Genomic DNA, 21,173 nt, shown 5'->3' with positions numbered 1-21,173 from the left:
CTACGAAGAAATATTATCTGTAATTAAAAATTGTAATGAAGCAGTTCCAAAACAGGAAGGCCAAAACAATTTATGGTACATTTCCTTGGTATTTAACAGATTTGAAAAAGAGATTCTGGTGACAAGTTTTCAGCAATCAAACCCAGCTGCAAACACAAAATAACCTTCTGAAGCCTAATACAGACTAATCTAATACCTTTCAGGGAAAAAAAATAGAGATCAATATATCCATATGTCATACAAGACAACACAGAACAATTTTGTACTGGGAAATACCAAAACCACTATCTAAATGGCAGAGGCCTCCGAATTGCCATTGAAAGATGGCATAGCTTTCTGGGTCAGCTGAATTTGAATAATAGGGTGTTCTTAGCCCAAATAACCTATTGACTTCCATATATAACAAAATAGAGAGACTCTTTCAAGTGCCTCCTAGATTTAGCAGCTGTTGCTCTGACATTGTCAGCAATGCATCCATCTTAATCACAGTATGATCCTTTCAACTTTTCTTTTTGAGGCTCTGCTTACTTCCTTCCACCCTTCAAGTCCCCTCATCTGCCCAAGATGTATGTCAGCTCAAAGTGCTGTGTGAATATGAGTTAAAACAATGTATCTGGCTTCTCTTGAATCATGCCTCTTTGTCTTAACATATGAGACATATACATCTACATATTTTTGTAGTTACATAGAGGAAACCTATATTTGGATGCCTATGGGAGGTACCTTCTGGCTACTTTTCTTTTCCTATTCTGATACACTTTGCTGCAGCAACTCCCCTGTAACATCCCTTGCCTATCACCACAGGCATTTTACTTTTTATTCTCATTATTCTTTTCGATTTTTCTTTGCTTGAAATAAAAGACTCCATATGTTTTGCTCCTTTTATTGGAAAATGTTAATGCTGTGTACCAGAGGGCACAGTCAAATGAAGGATTGCCATTTGGACAGAATTACGTACCCAAGTACTGCCTACAGTCTATCACCTGTATGAATGCTTTAAGCAGATCTCAGCTTTGTTTCTGCCAGAATGTAAGGCAATATTTTAATGTTGGAAACAATATTCAATCCTTTCCAAGGGAATATTTTTTCCGTCAAACTCTTTCAAATTAACTGGTACTTAATGGCCTACAACTCATTGCAGATATGTTTCTGGCTCTTAAAAATGTGACCCATCTGAATTTTATCTGCTCTTAAAAGAAAGCTCAACCATATGCACTTTTACGTAATTTTAAATCATATTCAAACTATTATCCTCATTCAAGTTCTCATCTGAAAAACTGAAATACTATTTTAATTGCATAGGTCATAACAGTCGGGAGTCCCTGGAAGGAGAGCAGTCCTCATATTTCACCACTAAAGCATGAGAACGCTGCGCATCTGAAACAGCTTTAATATACTGGGTAATTCACATTCACTAAGTGGATTAGCTGAAATAAGCATAATAAATGAAAGAGAATAAAATAAAAAACAATTTCACACTAAGTGAAGGCTTGACTTATAGGAAGTGGCAGCTCTGATGGCCCAAGGCATAGAATTAGTTTTGCCACTCGATAATTTGACTGATTCACTCGAGTGGCCAGAAGAGGACATTTTCTGCCTGATTTCAGTGTAATCAAGTCACCTGCTCTGCGAGTGCCAGGGCCAAGTCAACTGCACGCTGCTGCAGCCCGCCTGCGTGCCGGGAGTAGCAAGAACAGTGTTTTCTGCATATGTGTGCAGAACTACTGAGCTGTTAATGATAGTGAGATTTAGCTACATCTGTACATTAGTGTATTTTCATTTCACACCATATATGCAATATTAAAATAATCTATTTCATTAACTCCCTTATTTACGTAAAGTTTGGGGCTACTGATGGGATGTTCTCTGAGTTCTGTTACACATACAGCAATATGTTTATGCGTTACTTTTAGTTAAACAAAAGAGGTGACAGATGCAAATACAGAAAAAAAGTAATTTCAAGAGACTGGAAATATAAATGACATTTTCTGTCTTAATTAGAAATGACTATGAAATTCTTCACAAACAATTACAGCAAGATTTTGTGTTAAATTTATGTAACACGCTTTAAATATGATTTGCCTCCTCATATATATTAAATAAAAAGACTATAATACACATGCAGAGATTTGGGAATGCATATGAACAACTTGCATGACATGATGTCAGTTTTATTCCTGCTTTGCCGAACTGGGGTCAGGCAGATAAATGCAATACATATGCTCATCTTTAAGCATATAACCAGTTTCACTGGTTATTATTTATAGCTAACCTTTCAGAGTAATGATTGTATATTGCATGTCAAAAGAACAGAATTTTATATTACTATTGAAAAGAATATTTCCTTCCCTTTGTGCAAATATTAGACTGAGACTACCCCAGTCAGGAGACATAATCCACTTAGAAATATCATTATTATTAAGCACATCCAATCAATATGCAAATGTGAAAAACAGTAATTAAGCATTTTATTTTTTACAACTGTGCAATGGTAAAAACAAAGATATGATGTGTATCAAAATGATTTAATATTCTATAACCAATTTTCTACTTGACATATGTTTCTGCATGATTCATCCACATTTTCCAGAATCAAAGTCCATGATCTGGCAAACTAAATCTGTTAATCTGCTAATAAAATGAAAAGGTGACCTTGCTTAATTTAATAAGTCTGTGTAGAAATACTCTTTCAACATGTTAAAGAATTACAAAAAGGTTATCATAGCTCACTTTCATGGGAGAGTACTCTACCTTTTCCAGCTCATTTCTCAGGCTTTTACTGTAATTCATTAGATTACATAAAAACAATGTAGATCATTATATTTTAATAAAGGCTTTTCTTTCCTAATAAAATGTCTGTCATTTACATTCAGGCATGTATTACATAAAATGCTCCTCTTTCTGAAGTAAAGCTTTTCATATTCCAGTCACAGGAGGTTGGTAGCTCTAGGAATTATTTTTCTTTGCAAAAGATTTTCAGGATAAATTCAGATTCTAGACTGAGTCCTCCAGACCTGTGATCCTACATTTATCTTAAAAATAGGTACAACAAGGTAGCAGCAATGCCAGTTGCTATCAGCATGCCTCTCTGCAAACGGAACAGGTCTCTCTCTTCAGCAAAAGGATGGCGTATAATACTATAGTCATTAAGTCAGCTTGTTTTTCTTTACACCCATTAATGTTGACTGTGATAAAATATTTTATACTCTACAAATACATTTTCAGTGAAATCTTAATATGGTCCCAGTCACTTAATGAGAACTATCAGACAATGAAATCTATTTCAGTTATGCTAGCTTCAAAATAAAAACGTGCACGTCTTCAGTACGCTCAGTAAGAGATGTTTCCTTTTCATCATGAATCCTAATTTGTTGCCAGCACTTGGCATCATGTTTTATTACTTGGTTAGGGCCGAAAGAAGAGTACATTCTTCTTGCGCAGGAGGAAACACCAACTGCAGCCACTGTATTTTCTACGTAGCAAAGGTCTGCTCCTTGGGAGATCAGCTATACAAGCAGCTTCTCCAGAACAGTGAGGCAGCCTTCATTGCTAAGCTTGCTTCTCTCAATCTTCTACAGGTGACTAAAAAGTCTGCCAAAATCTTCTCTCACACATTACCAGGGCAGTTTTTCACTACTTTACATAGACTCAAATAGACTGTGTGTGATCCCTTCCTGATCACACACAGCGTTCTTTGCCTAGTTTGAACGTATTTACCCTCTTGCTTTCAGCATACCAAGCTCTCCCCTCTGCAAAACCAATGAAAAGGCTAATGCAGAAATCAGCAGCAGCAAATGAAAAAATTTTTACTATTTGTTATTGCTGCCTCAACTCCAGAAGAAATACTTCCAGGAGAAGGGAGAACTAGAACCACTGTTTTGCAAATCATCATCCTCAGACAAGCAGGATTTCCAAGTGCAAGCCACTCCCATCACTCTCAGCTGCTCAATATGGCCAAATATAAATAAATAACCATTATCTTTCAGGTGACTTCCCAATCAGCACCCATTTCATTAAAGTTTTTTCCTTTTTTTTTTTTTTTTTTTTAAAAACACTTTTCAGTACGCTCAGTAAGAGATGTTTCCTTTTCATCATGAATCCTAATTTGTTGCCAGCACTTGGCATCATGTTTTATTACTTGGTTAGGGCCGAAAGAAGAGTACATTCTTCTTGCGCAGGAGGAAACACCAACTGCAGCCACTGTATTTTCTACGTAGCAAAGGTCTGCTCCTTGGGAGATCAGCTATACAAGCAGCTTCTCCAGAACAGTGAGGCAGCCTTCATTGCTAAGCTTGCTTCTCTCAATCTTCTACAGGTGACTAAAAAGTCTGCCAAAATCTTCTCTCACACATTACCAGGGCAGTTTTTCACTACTTTACATAGACTCAAATAGACTGTGTGTGATCCCTTCCTGATCACACACAGCGTTCTTTGCCTAGTTTGAACGTATTTACCCTCTTGCTTTCAGCATACCAAGCTCTCCCCTCTGCAAAACCAATGAAAAGGCTAATGCAGAAATCAGCAGCAGCAAATGAAAAAATTTTTACTATTTGTTATTGCTGCCTCAACTCCAGAAGAAATACTTCCAGGAGAAGGGAGAACTAGAACCACTGTTTTGCAAATCATCATCCTCAGACAAGCAGGATTTCCAAGTGCAAGCCACTCCCATCACTCTCAGCTGCTCAATATGGCCAAATATAAATAAATAACCATTATCTTTCAGGTGACTTCCCAATCAGCACCCATTTCATTAAAGTTTTTTCCTTTTTTTTTTTTTTTTTTTTCAAAGAACATGTTGTTTCTTTTCACAAACTCTGATCACACAAGACAGTACAAGAATGAAGACTGCTAGGACAATCAAAAGCAAGCATTGGTTTGACATAGGCACTGAATTCACAATTTTGCAAAAAAATCCTTATGGAACACGCTCTCCAAAACACGATAATAAGTAAGTAGCAAAACACTTTTTAAGCAAACAAGTAATCCAATCCTAATAAATGGAATTATTTGTTTGGCTAATCTTAAAAACATACTGAAGTATTTCACTTGCTTAGGACTCTAGAGGTCTGTATGATAAGGACCAAAGCACAACAGCTGTTAAATTACATTGAAAGTACTTACTACCTGACTAGAACTGTAAGTATGCAAATATTTGGGATTTAAGTATAGTACATGCTCACTTTTTAATCCAGTGAGATTTATTCTCTATTTTTTCTGAACAATTTGCAGCTCTGTTGCCAGGAATTTTCTCAAAATACAGCCTTATGAAACTTTCCTTTAGAAAACCACTACTAAATTCTAATATAGATCTGAATACTGCATTTTAAGGTAATATTATTTAAGGAAAACTTACTCCTTTTATTAACTTTTTGATACTTTGGACAACTTTTTTCCAATGGTTTCCTTCCACCTGCAGATCAAGATAAATTCAGCGCAGACCTGCCCGGAGCGTCCAGACAATTATAGTCTTAATTTTCTCAGTGTGACCACTTTGGTTGAACTGTGTCACCTCAAAAGATGTAGGAACTCAACAGGATCAAATTTTTAAAATGCTTAAAAATGAAAGTATATTACTGAGTTTCACACTTCTTGGACAATATTTAGTAGTTGAGGCTATATGTAAATTAAATTTACAACAAGGCTAACTGTTCAGTAAATTCCCAACAGCTTTAACTATTCATTTATTAAAAATATAATATCCCACCCAGATAAAGCAGACACTAAAAATGGATCCCTAAAGAAAGATAATATTAAAAGAGAAAAGGAAAGAGAGGAAGTGAGTGACTCATAGTCACCAAGTATAGTTTTTAGATTATCAGAACTCTACTGAATGGCTGTATTTTAAAGAGTAATGATATGATCCTGCATTCCTCATTCACTCAAATTCATACTCCCTTCAGCACAGAAATTTGCTGGCATGAGATGGGGTGGTACTCAATCATGCAGCATACACGGTCTTTAATTTTAAAATCCAGTTAAATAGATGTTCTAACATCATTTTTTATCTAAGAACATTTCAAGATAAAATAAAGAGTGAGCATGTAACTTATTTGTCAGCTTTACTGTGTAGTGGATAACTTTCCTATGTTACTCACACAAGCTTTCATTTCCCAAAGCTATATGCATTCATTATGACAGTAAAAATGAAGAGTTGCTAAAGAGATGTATGCATTTTTATTATTGTTTGAAAAAATAGATCTTTCTACAATCCTTTGAGCTTCTGAGTGTGTGATTTGTATAAAATATTTCTCATTTTGGGGACACACCAGATGGAGTGCAGGGCACTGTGGGATATGCCATTTATCACAATGACAGTGCGTAGGTAGCACTGATCCTCTCACCACAGGGGGAAGCTAGAGCTGCAAATGTGGTGCAGCATTAAAAGCCTGACGAGTGGAGTTTGGCAACACTTGTACTACTCATTAACTTAATCATATTAATTTATTAGCCATATATATCAAAGTAATTCACTACCAAATTGTCACCAAGAACAATTTATAAACTGTTAACGTTCCCCATAGGCAGAGGAGTGTTGTGGCATCCTTAATCAGTACGTTTGCTTTTGATTAAAAATAATAATTTCTACCAAGCCAGGTAATGCCAACAATGACAAAGTCATGCATATGTTCCTCATTATAAATGGAACTTTAAAATGACATCTATGACAACTGGGGAAAAAAAAGAGGCAATTGTAAACAGTGAAATGAGCCACAGAAATAGAATGTAAACATAGAAAAATGTTCAGTTAAGTGTGCTGAGAAAGGAAAGGGTTCCCTTAACGTTACAATCATCTGCTCCCTGCTCTCAGAGGCTTCAGGACTCCTGCCAGCAGCTGCCAGCCACAGCGGCCCTACATCAAACACCCTAACAGTGAAATCGGTCAATAGATGTTCTGTAGAGTGACCCTGAGCGAACGCTTATTCTTCAAATAACAGCTCTTTCTTGGAAGCAGGCTTTACAACAGAGAGGAAAACCTTCAGAGCCTGGTTTTGTCAATCCCAGACTCTGAGCCAATGCTACACGTGGAGCAGATTCGCTGCCTCCAGCCTCACTGTGCCCCTCCTAAGGGAACATCCTTGTTTCTCCTGTGGCTCCTCTCTTCTGACCCTGAGAACGCCTTACAGTTCCTCAGACAGGAGAGGATGGTGGGCACTGGAGCAGCAGCAGCCTCAGATGGAAATAAGGAGGATGATCCATGGGGTCAATGGCAACCAGTGAGTTCCTGCAGGGAGCTGTGAGCATCAACAGAGCTGTGCTGGCTGACCATGAGTCCACGCTGATAAACAGCAACTGGATAACAACAGTCTTGGAAGCCTCTACTCTCACTCAATTCTATAACAAAGATATACCAAATTAAAGTGCCTAAAGACTGCAACAAATACTGATTTATCTTCTCTTTTCTGTAGAAAGACTAAGTGGCTGCTACTATCACTGCTGAATTGAAGCAACAGATGAAGTTATAGTACTCCTGTGAGCTGCTCTATTTATTTACTTGAGTACTACAATGATGTGACTTGGTATAGCTATTAAAATATTAACTTCACTAAAATATTAATTACATGGAACTATTCAGTTCACAACAGCATCTCTTAACTATAAGACAAAACTATAATGAAAAAGTATTCATATCTGTTTAAACAGGTCAATATTTTAATTATTACATTCTTAAAAACTAGACAAACAGCTAATGAGACAGTGTCCATTTTAGCCGTCTGTTTATGAAATTAAAAAGGATCGCTTCAAGGGAATGAAACTAATCTAGATGATAACGAAAATAGCAGTTTATCTTACACATTTGGACATGCAGGAGGTTTATTTTTGTCACCTGGGCAGACCAATGTAAGAAAACAGCAGAAACCTGATGGTAAGTGCTGGCAGTGGGTTTAGTCAGGAGATATTAACACCAGGGAGGACCTCGGATATCCTGCCTGCTCATGGCAGCACCAGCCACTGTCACCCCACACAGTACATACCACAAGGCTTTCCCTGGTGGGGAAACAATCAACTGGGGGTGAACCTCTGCCTAACCTACAAAATTCTGAATCCTCCTGCCTCCCATCCAGCAAAGGCCACCAAAGTCAAGTATCCATGTGAAAATTCCTCATTTTCCTTTCCTAACACACAATTGCCCATCAGTCAGGCTTCTTCCCATCTCCTGCACTGAGCACTTGGCATCCCTTAGCCCTAAATCCTCATTGCAATCTACCTGCTGACCTATACTGCACATACCCTGCCAACATACACTGGATCAGTCCTACCAGGCTGCCCACAGCTCCAAACACCAAATCACAGAAATATAAACCAGAAATGTTTCAAACATCTTCCTGGCACTCAGTCTCACCAGACCTTCCAGCACCCCATCAGCTTCAGCTTCAGGAATCCCAGCACATGTGCAGTCAGAGAGATGCTCATCCTACCACTTGAAAAAAAAAAACCAACACCTGCATCAAAAAGCAGGTTTTTGCCCTCTAACATAGTTCTAGTGGCAGGATGATTTTCTTCATGAGCTACCCTCTCTAATATCTTGAAAACGAGATGGAGCAGCCCCTCAAAAGGTTTTATTGAAATAACAGCCATTCTACAAATTGAATGGAGAAAAACTGAAATGAAGATTTCCTGTAGTGGTTTTCTAATCTTATTTTGAGGATGACCTAAATGAAAGGTAGGAGGACTGAAGCTGGCACAGTTAACTATCAAAAGATCCAACTACTCTTGCAGCTTCATTCCAGATTAACTGTTTTCTGTTTAAGCCGGAAATCTGGCTTAAATCATATAATGGGTTTCGGCTTCTTTCCACACAGCAAACTACTGTTTCAGACCCTAAAACTTCCTTAAAAATCTATTCCATAAATAAGTCCAACTCTCTTGTTAAAATATACTGATGACAAAGACTTGTCCATTAATAGGAGATAAAGCCTTTTTTTGTTAATGTCACTTCATCACACTGCATTGTTCAAAGAACTGAGCCTTTGATGACCATCCCTCCGTGACATATGGATTTTTCCTTTGCCCTCACAGCAGGCAAGGACACCACACTGATTTCTACATTTCATACATGAATACAAGAAGAAAAACACTTTCTCCTAAGCTAACGTGAAATGGACAGTACTTAAATATCAGCTCTTGAAGGATGTGGTTTGGGCACAGTTATTGTGCTGTTGACACAAGCCCTTCCCGGTGGCACACATCCCAGACACACCACCTCATCTTTCTCATTCACAGCAGTTTTAACCACCCTGTTGGTCTAGTCTCACTGTAACTCTCCAATGTTCCCATTCCACAAAGGTGGAAGGTCCCTACAAATATTTTAAAAGTCAAGGCTTCACTTATAGCTCCTTCACAAATTACTTATGTGTAAGAGTAGTTGTAATCCACTTTGCCAAGAGGTAAAAAAATTACACTCTGCACCGGGAAATGCAGTATTCCTAATTTAACTACCTGTTTATTATGTGAAAATAACCATGTAAACTGAGCTGACACAAACCAAATGGGTGATGAAAATAACAGCACATTTCAAGGAGTGGAAACACAGATGGCTCACTCAAGTCTGCAGGAAGTTACTAATCATCACTCTGTAATACCTTCTACAGACAGATCCATGAGGTCTGTAGCCAGAACAGCAACTTCTTGAAACCTATCCATCTAAACAACAGCAAGCCTGGACACAAACTCCTTCACTGTAACTTGACAGAAGACTAAAGAGGGGGTAAAACTGAAAAATGCAATGGATGGATAAATCATGCTGCATTTGCTGACGTGGAGTCTGTTACTAAAACGAGCTTATCTGAAGAAGAAAACTCAGATGTTAAGTTGGGCTTATTAGAAAATGAGGTAGCCACTTAAGAAGAGTGTGATTTTTTATTTTGAAGAACAATGTAGGCAGATTAACAGATCTGCATCTGTGCTGTAGAAAGAATGGGCAAAATCCGATACAGATTATCAAGGAGTGGACAAGAAGACATTCACAAGTAATGCTTTGGGCAATTACATTGCAGTTAGAGGAGGCAGGTAACAAAAGAAGTCACCAAGACATAAAGAGTTGTTCCTGCCTCCGTATCAGCATCCGCTCTGCTGAAAGGGATGGATCCAGCCCTACCATGCTGCAAACTCTCCTCAGCCTCTGCCCCAGCCCTGGTTCTGCTCCCCTCTCACAGCCATCTGAAATACCACATGGGACCAGACAGCACTCCCTGCAGAAAGTCTCAATAAGCTAGCAGGTCCCTGAGCAGGGGACAACAACAGATAGGAAACAGATTCAGTTTTACATACAAATTCTGTGGGCCAAAACTCTCAGAACCAAAGTAAATTATATGCAAGTGAGAACATAAATAACCAAATTAAAACTTAGCCAGTAGACAACAGGTGAATATCCTTGCAACTTCTATTCCAGTCTATTATCCAGCACTTGGAAGTCTGGAAGAAAAACCTCTCTTTCCTGAGAATTGTTTTTGTTCTTAGTTCAGCCAAAAGGAAAGAATCCAATTGCAAAAATGTTGCAACCAGAGCAAAGCATTCAGTAATTAAGTATAAATAGGTATAAGCAAAGCCAATGGAGGCTTCATATCCTGAGTGCTCCATCAAGTTTACAACAACCTAAATCCCCATTGAGTTTAAAAGTGGTTCTTTTGGCACCTTTCCTTACTGAACATCTCCCCCAACTTTTACACTGGTCTTTCTTTATGAATCAGATAAAACTCAAAAACGTCAAGAGCTCTGATTCCCAAGTGACAAGACCACAGAGGCCACCAGTGTGAAGCTGCCCTACTGTAGGCTGGTGACAGGGCTGCTTCATCTGCGGGGACCCATCTTGTCCAGAGCACGACGCTGCGATGCTCTGGAAATGTGCATTTTCTCCTGCCTACAAGTTGCTTGCAAAACTCCCTTTCAGCTGCTTAACGCACATTGTCTTTGACTTTTGGCACTTGGTCATGCAGAGGTTTTCATTGGCAGTTCCCAAGGTCACGAAGGCGACCATCCCAGGCCTCAGCTGAAAGACAGACCCCTGGGGCCAATCTTCTCATGCAACCCTCCATGTGTTAAACAAAGTGGGACACAGCCCAGTCATCACTTCAGACTCCAACTTACAACAATCTAGAAATTCATCTTAATTTTTTTTTTTACTTTACTCTGTGATATTTAAAATATCTGAGACACACGGAATGTGTCTAAGATACTACTTTACTGTGCATACTCAGCACACTGCATTCTAAAATATTTCCTAATTTAAAGCAATATAGCAGCCTGCATAATTTGATGTCCTATTTGCAGACACACACAGGGTGGAAAAACCAATATGGAATATTCTGGATTTCTGACAAGACATTATCAATGCAAGGTGGCTCTTCTGCTTTCCTGTCTATTGGTAATAACATAACAATACCAAATCCATGAAATTCCTGAGCTGAGAACATGACAGAGCTACTAAAACCCCCCTCATTTATAAACTACTACTAAGAGTGAAAACCCAGGTCTTGATCCCTACCACATATACAGTTACCTCAACTGTGGCACCTGGCTCTAGCAAAATGCTTTCATACTTTATTAACTAGTTGAGTTAGGGCTTCTGTGACTATTGCTTAAGAATATTCATTGGTTCACTGTGAAGTCCTCATGACATCTGGAATTTCAGGAGAAATTAAAGATCTCAGCTTTGTTACTCCCCTGAACACTGAGAACCACTGAGGCACCCAGTTGCAGCTCAGTAAGTTCTACAAGCAGAGTATCTGCAAGATGAAGACAGAAGTCACTATAGTCCTATCAATATTTTTTTTTAATTCTGCTTTTCCTTTCTATGACTTTATATTCTGCTAAACACTTCACTAAGTTTGGTTATTATGGGGATACAATATATTTAGAATGGATTTTGACAGTAAACCTAAACCACTAAGCCTGTTGAACATTTAAATAATTACTTTTGAGTATAGTCTGTTAATATAGCTTTATTACAAAAATAAACTTACCTTTAGCACACAACAATTAATAAAAAATTAAAACACTCATCAGAATAGCAAAAGATTTAATTTAAACTCTATTAATAAATTAATGAAGTGAAATGAAATACTATGCATTAAATTATGCTTAGGGTTTGTTTATAATTTCACATATTTTCATGCTAGTTTTTTGATATTATGAGATTGAATGCAGATTATTGAAGTACAAACCACTGTGGCAATGTGGGCTTATCTGCTTTTCAAGTGTTTCTTCTGTAATTCCTACAAGCATTTCTGTCTTCCCAGCATACATTGATGATGTTACAATACAATACACATTAGCCACACTGTTCATATCCCGTGAGAACTAAAATACACATGCATTTGAAAGGAAGAAATGCATGCTACAGGGCTCTGAGACAATAGTTCATTTTCTCAGTTTTTTTTCTTTTACTGAAATAACACATTTAATGGAATTTCCTGTAAGGAAATTACAATTAATAAAGAACTAAATTACAAATCCATTAGATTTCAGTCACTGCTGCAACAAAACAGAGTTTTCATGAACACTCAAAAAATCCAATAATGTAACCTCTGGTAAAGCTTGAAAAAGCCCTGAAGGACAAGGCAGTTAGATCAATATTAGTTTATTTTAACTGCTGTGCAGTATGAAGAGATGAGGCTGATCATCTGATGGATTTTATTACCTGTCGGAGAGATAAGTCCTGGTGATAAGAGGCCTGGAACTCCATGGGGCAGAAGACGTGCATTTTCTTGTATAGCAACTCCTAGTGAACGCTTGGGGGGTCTTCCTGGTCGAGAGCTGATGAAATAAGAGGATAAATGAAAACGTATTTTCTTTTTGAAATACTTGCTTACTACACATGGTATTGATTTGTATAAAATACCGGAACCATCCATGATACACAAAAATATATTAGAAATTCTTGCCTAGGAAAAAAAGAAAAATTAATTGATTAAACATACAAGATTATATAAGTTTCAAATAAACTAACAACAAACTGCCAAAAAGCCCCTAGAGTTAACACAATCATGAGTTTAAAGTCAAATAAATGACTAGAAAGCTAAAAGGTTTTTTTTTTTAATTTGCACAAGACCAGAAAGCAATCCATATTTCTAGTCCTATCCTACCACTGCTTTGCTAATTAATATTATTTTCTTAATATTATTGTCTGTAAAATGGAGCTCCAGAAATTCACATGTATGTGTAATTCACGTGTAAAATCTTGAAAATGCAACTAGATGCATTACTCGGCTCACAAACCATGGTTTATAGGGGTTGTGGATTAATGATTCAATCAGGACTCCAGAGCTATTCAGATTGGGTGCATCAGAATTTATGAGCTCAGCCCCCGTGCTGCATGAATACAGCCACGCTGCTTCCAGCCACCACGACAAACCAGCCCAGGGCTGACCAGGCTGTTTCACAGAAGGTACATCTACATGTACCTCTACTGCCCATACAGTTATCAAGCTTTTCCATTATCCAGGGCTTCCATGACCTTACAGGACATTAGTGGAGAGGGGTCTCAGCAGTAAGTGCTCCAAAGTCTATGCCACACGCTTGCACCACGGCAAAATAAAAGTTGTGCTGCCTAAAGATGAGAAGTTGAAACCTTGAACGCAACATATTCTTAAGCCTTGCCTTCTGAATCATGGCAGAAAATTGCCTACTTCTGACGATGCAGCAATAATTTAACACTGAGCTTTTCCAAAATCGACTAATCTTTCTGGATTGACTGGTGTTTTAATTATTACAGATTGGTAAAACCAAGAATGTTAACCCAACCTGTCAAAAATCTCACTGTCCCTTGACCAGCTTATGAATTATGATTGCAGTTTTTAATCAAAACTGTTTACAGACCTGTTACATTTAATTATTGTTTTCAACCACCACATTTACCCCTGACATCACTATGTGTACATGAAATCATCCTACACAGTTGCCATCATAATACAGAGATTTACAGGCCGAAAACCACTTGAATCAGCTCTCCCCCAAGTCAGCTAATAAAAATTCAACCTCCTCGTGTTAGGAAAAGTATTGCTGCTTCTTTTTTGGTCAAAATAAATTTTCCTCTGTTGAATAATAGTGCCTTTGACAAAATATAGCGAAACATTGTATAAAATAACTAAGCTGCAACAATGAATGAGGTTTGAATAGAAAACATTTCCAAAATGACTTCTAGTTCACAAAGAAATTTAAGTTAAACTTCACTCTATCAACTTACAGTGGCAAAGCCCTCCATCAATGTAAAGCAAACTCTGTGTTTAAATGAAGACAGCTTCCAGCAACACTACACAGAGGTACCATTAACCTGTTCATTTTTCACAGTGTGCTCGTGTTATTTTGTTTTAGTGTACATCAAAGTAGCACAAAATCATTTTTTTGGTTTATTATTTTATCTCTATAAAACTATTCCCCCCTGTTCTGAGCTTCAGGTTTGTCCATTTTGTATTTCATTTTATTCAGTACTTTTCCCATTTTTCTTCTTTATGCTTTAAGTTGTTTATCATAATATGATAGCTACGTAGTAAAGCCTACTACAAGATCCCAGACTCACTAGACTACCATAAAGTAAGCCTAAAATAAGAGTATTTGAGTTTCTCAGGAAGTTAGAATACCACATGCATTCTCTATTAAAATCACCTGCTGAAATCATCCACTGCACAACAATACTGTCTAACAGACAGTAATAGGCTGGTATGTTGGGGTTTTAAACAAAAAAGAATCATTGCTCTTTTGATTTACAGAAGCCTGTGCTAATACACATGTATGTGTAAGTGCTTAGTTGGCACTTACTGTCTCTGAAAAAAATTACAAAACAGCTAAAATTAGCAGCTTTCTCCAGCAGAAGAGCTAAATCAACAAAACTACAAAACATTGCCTTCTCAAGCTGAAATACTAACAAATCTTTTGCATAAAACTCCATACGTTGATATTAATCTAAGAAAAACATTTTAGAAATTAAACAGCTTTAAAAAAAATTATGAAGAGATGTTTTATTTATGATTTGAGTTTTCAGAGGAAGAAGTGGGAAACAATGGATTTTCACTCCGGGGTATGCAGTTTTTGCACACAGAACATTTTCTGTCAATGACTATTGCCTCTGGGTAGGCAACTTGTAGCCCACAAGTTTACCAGATCAGATGTTAAGGCAATTCCCCGCATATACTACAAGCAGAAGTGAAACTGTCCAATCTGTGGTTATTCATTTTTCAGAACGCTCAGGGTTTAAAAAAAAAAAAAGTTTTAGGAGATCATAAAAGAGAAGTTCACACCAAAACTTACTCAGCTCTCTTTCAGAGTCCCACTGACTGCGTTTATGTCCTGCCTACTTATATAAGTAAGGCAAGCACCACTAGGAAAACATAATACTGTTTTCTCCGGGTTTTGGTGTCTTTGGGATTGTGGTCCTTTTGGGGAAGAGGAGGTGATAGTCTCTGAAGAAAAAAAGGAAAAAAAAAAGTATACTTCTAACCTACTCATGTCCTTTTAATGAATATGACCATAAAGCCAGAGGCCAGATTCTGATCTTATTTATGTAGCTGTAGCCATAATAATTCAAATGGAATTGTTCCCAGCTGATTCTGTTCAAATAAAATCAAAGTCCTCTGTCTCTAATTCAACATTAGCTTTTAAATTAAAAACTCAAGGCTGGATACTACTTATAGCAGACTGACTATCACTCATACAACACCTGCAAAAGAACTGTTTGGGTCTTTAATACTGTGTTCTCTAGTTTACATGTGAACATCTTTAACGCTGTGTGTCTGGTTCCAAACCAAACAGCCCCGCAGCACTGCGATACACTACTGCGGAGTCTGCAGTAGATACCTTGCACTTTCAGCTAGATGGCCTGGAGGTGACCAGAGAACATGTCACCCATCATGAAGCAAGATCTGTTACTTGGGAGGACCCCAGAAATCACAGAAAGCACTGTGGTAGAACATCTGAACCAAAGCACTTCCAGTCTTGTTTTGGTTAAAAACAAATTTTCCGTCATTTTTGTTTAAACATGAAATCAGAAATTTTATAGAGACAGGACACAAATGTTGCTCTAGATCTTATTTTTTAATAATATATACACAAAGGAAACAAATACATTAGAAGATTTCAAAATTTCTATGGGATTTACTTTACATTGTGAATATACTGCTGTTAGGGCTGCGGCTGGCACCACCAAGCAATGAAATCTCACTGGTCTATCTCAACACTCCTAGCACCGGGTATGCTTCCTGGCATTTTATGAAGTCTAGAATTTTCACAAATTTCACATTTACTCTTGAAAACCTATTTAGCCTTCACAATTCAGAGAAAATCGCTAATACAGAAACAGAACAGAAATCATAAGGCATGTGGAATTATCTTTGGGGAGAGTAAGACATAATTTTTAAGCATTAGCATATAAATGCTAATATTATTAGCATAAAAATATTAACTTTATTTAATATTATTTCTCTTAATCTTTTTTCACCCTGCTCTTTTTAAAAGTTCTATATTCAAGAAGTAGAGAAAAATCTTTTCCTCATTGATAACAAAGGAAGCATAAACAAGAACAGTCAGCTTCAAACAGTTTTAAATGTGTTTCTTTAAGATTCTAATCTACATAAATTTTCTGTTTGCTATTAATAGGTCTTTGTGAATGGAAAATGACTCAATTCTAAATTAGATGTTATTTCAGTTAGAAACTGCTAGTTTATAGATATCTCTTAAAAACATTTTAAAGTATAAGAGTTATTGGTCACAAGTGAAGAACATGGAGACTAAAACAGAAGTACAACATCATATCTCATTAGCAGATCTAGTAATCTTATTCTTTTTACTAAATAATGCAAATAAATTGGCCAGCTCAAAGTCTATAGTGATTAAAATTCTATTAGTACCTCTCAAAACCAAAACCAAAAAGCCCTTGGGTCATCAATTACTTGAAAGTGAAGATGATTGGAGGTTTTGGATTTTTACCTGGATTTAACACTATGGTTATAAAGTCATTCTTGTCATCCTCTCCACACCACCCCTGCAAAAACCACTAACTGAAAGAGAAAAATGAACTAATCTGAATGTTGTTCTTTTCTGTATTTTGTTTGGAATTTAATTTATCAGAGACGAAATTGCATTTTAAGCAGTATATTTGACAGTTAAATATTTATACAGTAAAATGTTGAGAAATTGTTCATTAATGTCTGTTTTTCCTTTATTTCTCACTCCTGTTGAGAGCTAATTTTATATTTTTCCTCTCAAAGTTTTATATATTCCCTAGATATGCCAAGGATTTTTAATTTGAATCAAAACATAGAATAAGGCTATTTTGGTGATTTTTTAAAAAAATTACTGATCAGCTTCATCTTTTATAACTCTATTTTATGCTCATCACAGACAACTGTATTGCATAAAATCCACAAATTCATCAACTTTGTAAAATGTAATTAATCAGTGGAAACAGCCAGCACATCACTGTTGATGTATGATAGCGCTCTACTTTTGTGCTTTTAAATACAGAAGACTTACTAGAATCAGAAGTGAATTTGCATATTAATCAAGACAAATAAACATGTGGTGATTTAACTAGGAAACTGTTATTTGGATGACAATTTAATCAGCACAGGTTGAAAGGTCCATCACTGCAGCATCCTGTTTCTGCTAAAATATTGATTGCATTACTGATTTCAGTAATGCTTTATTTTACAGGGCACAAATAACCATGTAATTACTCTTTAATTGAATGGTAATTGCTTGCTGGCAATTATTTGTTAAGTTTTGGAGTTTAATTACTAGGTTATTTGTGTTTTGTGAAATAAAATGTTATGTATTAGTAGCCAAAAATATTTTCTGTATGAATGGTCTGTTAAAACTAGAAAAGTAAGTTATGATGGTATGAGTTTGACAAATAACGCTATAACACTAAAACTATTAAAAGGATCAGATGAATCTTTGAATGCTTTCCCTTTACAAAATTAACATTAGATATAACATTTGTAAGATAAATGGAGGAATACTGTACCACAGAAGCATGATTTCCTCTGGGGTCTAGTCCACCATTTAGCATAATTTATCCTGATGTTTTGCTTTTCATTCTCTGGGCTTCTTTAAAGGAACTGAAATAGCATCCTATCCTCTTGAGAGCAAAGAATAAACCAAGCAGAAATATATTTCAACAGTACTTCATATTTCTGCAACTGAAGTGGATTACCACCAGCACATTATCTTAGCAGCCTATAAACTTTGTAGACTTGGCAGTTAGCTAGATAACAAGGGAAAGCATTATGTCTTGCAGTGTCAATGAGATATGACACATTCTGTGATATATTTATTCCAAGTTGTGATAGATGAGGTACCCGATACTTTGATCGTTAAGATTTGAATTTTACTTCTACACTTTTCATTTTTGTCATCAACTATTTATGAATTGGCAGTAGACAGTCTAGCAAGGACTGCTGATTTTGTTTTTTCAAAAGATATCCAGTTAATAAATTAATTATTGATTCCATGAGGCTTAAACCATTTGGTATAAAAATATGCTAGACTTGTGATTTAGGAAGCTCTGGTATCTATTACAGATTTCTTCAATAGCAACGTATTTTATTAGGCTTACAGCAGAAATACAGAAGTACTATATGACACGCTGCATAAATTGCTCTGATAATAGAGGCAGTAACTGGTCTAAGTACTCAGAAGTAAAACAAAAACCAACCCAGCCACAAAAAATATAATCTTAGTTCTTTTCCTGAAACTGGAACCACAAATTAAAATTTTGCTCTCCTCAAAGATCATGAAATACCTCCTAGTGACTGTGAAAGATACTCTTTAAAGCCTTTACCAATAAACATAACATCTTGATAATTTGAGTTACAATTATTTCCTTTTATTACCCTAAGATTTTTAGTTGTAGCATGGATATAATATAATCTCCTTGCTTTGGCATTTATTACAACATTTCAAAGATGCCAATGGTAGTTAAACTCTACTTGACCTTTCAGTGTTTAAGAAGAGAAGCAAACTCTGACCTCGCAGCAACCTGATTCTGTCTCCTCTCAGCGCTGGCAAACTGATCACTTGTCTAACCATTGCAGGACATTGGATCACCAGCCACATCAAAGGCAACAAGAGCCAATTCAGCAGGAGGAAAAAAGTCATCCATGCAAAATGGGCAATTAACATTAATCATACATGAAGTTGTTTGAGCTGATAACTAGAACCTCGTCCCTATGGCAACTCTCATAAGACGGTGCCCACACCGGCAGGAGGAGAGGCACAGCTCATCTTCCATGGGCTGAGCGTACTCTCTTCTCACTTCAGCGGACAGACAGAAATTGTGGAGAAAAACTCTGACACTCCAAAACAAACTCTTCCCACTCACTCTCCAGGGTTTTTCAGTGAGGGAGGTCCTCAGCATCAGCCTCAGTGAAAACGTCGGTGCAAGTTTGTTCCTAAAGCATCACAAATCACAACTTTTTTTCTGTCACTATGAATTGGTGTCACTGTTAGGAAAAATAAGGCTCCTTAATACCACTGAATTGTTCAGAGCCAAGACTATACATCCCTATTAACTCTACCATTGAGAATGGGAAGTAGTGCATTATCATTGCGTTCTTCTTAAAAATCACAGATTAGTGAAAGTCCAGTACAGATCTGAATGATATCACATAACTCCCCTTATTGAGAACTGGGATGGCTGTTTCAGAAAAATCCCAGTCTACACAAGCTGTACATGGAGCAGTGACAGCAAGCAAACAACTGCGTCGGCTGACCCCCATACTATATGGCCGCTCTTCCCCCTTTAATGTGCAGCCTCCAGGTGGCCGAGCTCACAGCCCACAGATGGTTTCTCATGCACAGACATCTAAATTGGGTCCAACACCAAACCCTAGGCTGGTAACATGGGCTGCCTCAAGGCTGCATCTTCCCAAGTACTCCGGACCTGGAGGAGCATCTCTCTTCCAGGCCAGGAGCACTTTAGCATCTGTGATCTCCCTTCCATTTGGCTTCTATCAGTGCAGTCAACAGTGACACGGAGGAGTTGGAAGCGTGATTCACCAAGCCTGTCACCAAGGTCCCCATACAGTTACTCTCCTGAAAATTACTGCAGTGAGTTCTGGTCCTTAGGGGATGAACGCCTCTCAGCCACACAACTACCCACCCTCTACCTAACCTTTTCCTTTATTTTCATGTATCCTGCTTCCATCCCACCCAGTCCACTTCCTCCAATCCCTCTCTCCCATGTTTGACCATTATCCAACTTTCTTAATCTTCCTAATTTTCTGCTCTTAACCCATCCATCACATCACTCCTGTCTTTCAGACCCTAGCTACCTATAATTACTTCCCTCTAAACCTCCACCTCCTGCTGAATTGCCAGTCCTGGTCTTATCTCTATACCCCACACCAGTTACCTCTGCACCCCTCTGAGAGCAGGTGCTCTCGTGCTAACTCCTACTGTGACGTTCATACTCCTACTAAGACTTTTTAGATGCCTGAGCAATGCCTGAGCAGAGGAGCTGAGACAGCCACCTGCCAAATGCCTTCTGCCACCTCCTTCACTTCCATCCCCTGGAATGGTGTGGCTGACAGGATGAGGAAAGGTGGTCTCTGAGCAACCCTGCCCTGCTGCTGTCCCAGGGGCTGGCAAGACAGGCAGGTAGTGGAGTAGAGGGCATTTAGCACAGCACCAGCAGTAGCTTTTAAAATCCTTCTCAAGTCTTAGACTTCTGGACTTATTGCCATAATTACCTTTAGCAATAACCCAAGTCATGCCCCTTGTACAGATGTCTGAGAATACAACATAGCAGAAATAAACCAGACCACCAGATAACCAGCTGGATATTGTTTTTTTCCTAAATACACCAATTCCACAGTTATCCCAATGCTTTATAGCAATGCATATGAGAGAAGCCATCATCCAGACTCTTCAGAGCATGAGGCAACGGCAAAATTCAAGAGCTTTGGGGTGTCAGTGTTGCTGGGCTCACTCACCAAATCATGAAGTTGAAATGGGCCTCAGAACATCACCTGCTCTCTCTACCTCTGCCCCAAGGCAGGACCAAGTGCACTCAAATCATTCCTGACAAATGTTAGTTCTAGCCTGCCTCTGAAAACACTCGTGCTGGAGATTTCACAACATCCCTAGGCAAATCCACACCAATGCTTAGGCGAGCCTTCCTATCAGAAAAGGTTTGTGGGGGAATAGGGACTGACATCTAACTTAGTTCTCCTCTGTAATTT

General features: G+C 37.7%; 1 protein-coding gene across 3 annotated transcripts in view; it reads right to left on the bottom strand.

The window, feature by feature from the left end:
• Positions 1-21,173, bottom strand: part of DACH2 (dachshund family transcription factor 2) — a 300,591-nt gene that overhangs the window by 134,496 nt on the left and 144,922 nt on the right. For all 3 annotated transcript variants that reach the window (XM_014955166.1, XM_014955167.1, XM_014955168.1), the window contains exon 2: positions 12,638-12,753. In XM_014955166.1, coding sequence (XP_014810652.1) covers positions 12,638-12,753 — 116 coding nt within the window. The remainder of the gene's footprint in view (positions 1-12,637; positions 12,754-21,173) is intronic.

This window comes from Calidris pugnax, unplaced genomic scaffold (genome assembly GCF_001431845.1).
Source record: "Calidris pugnax isolate Ruff unplaced genomic scaffold, ASM143184v1 scaffold38, whole genome shotgun sequence".
Lineage (NCBI taxonomy): Eukaryota > Metazoa > Chordata > Aves > Charadriiformes > Scolopacidae > Calidris > Calidris pugnax.
Note: the sequence above shows the minus strand (reverse complement) of the source record. Positions and strands in the feature narration are given on the sequence as shown.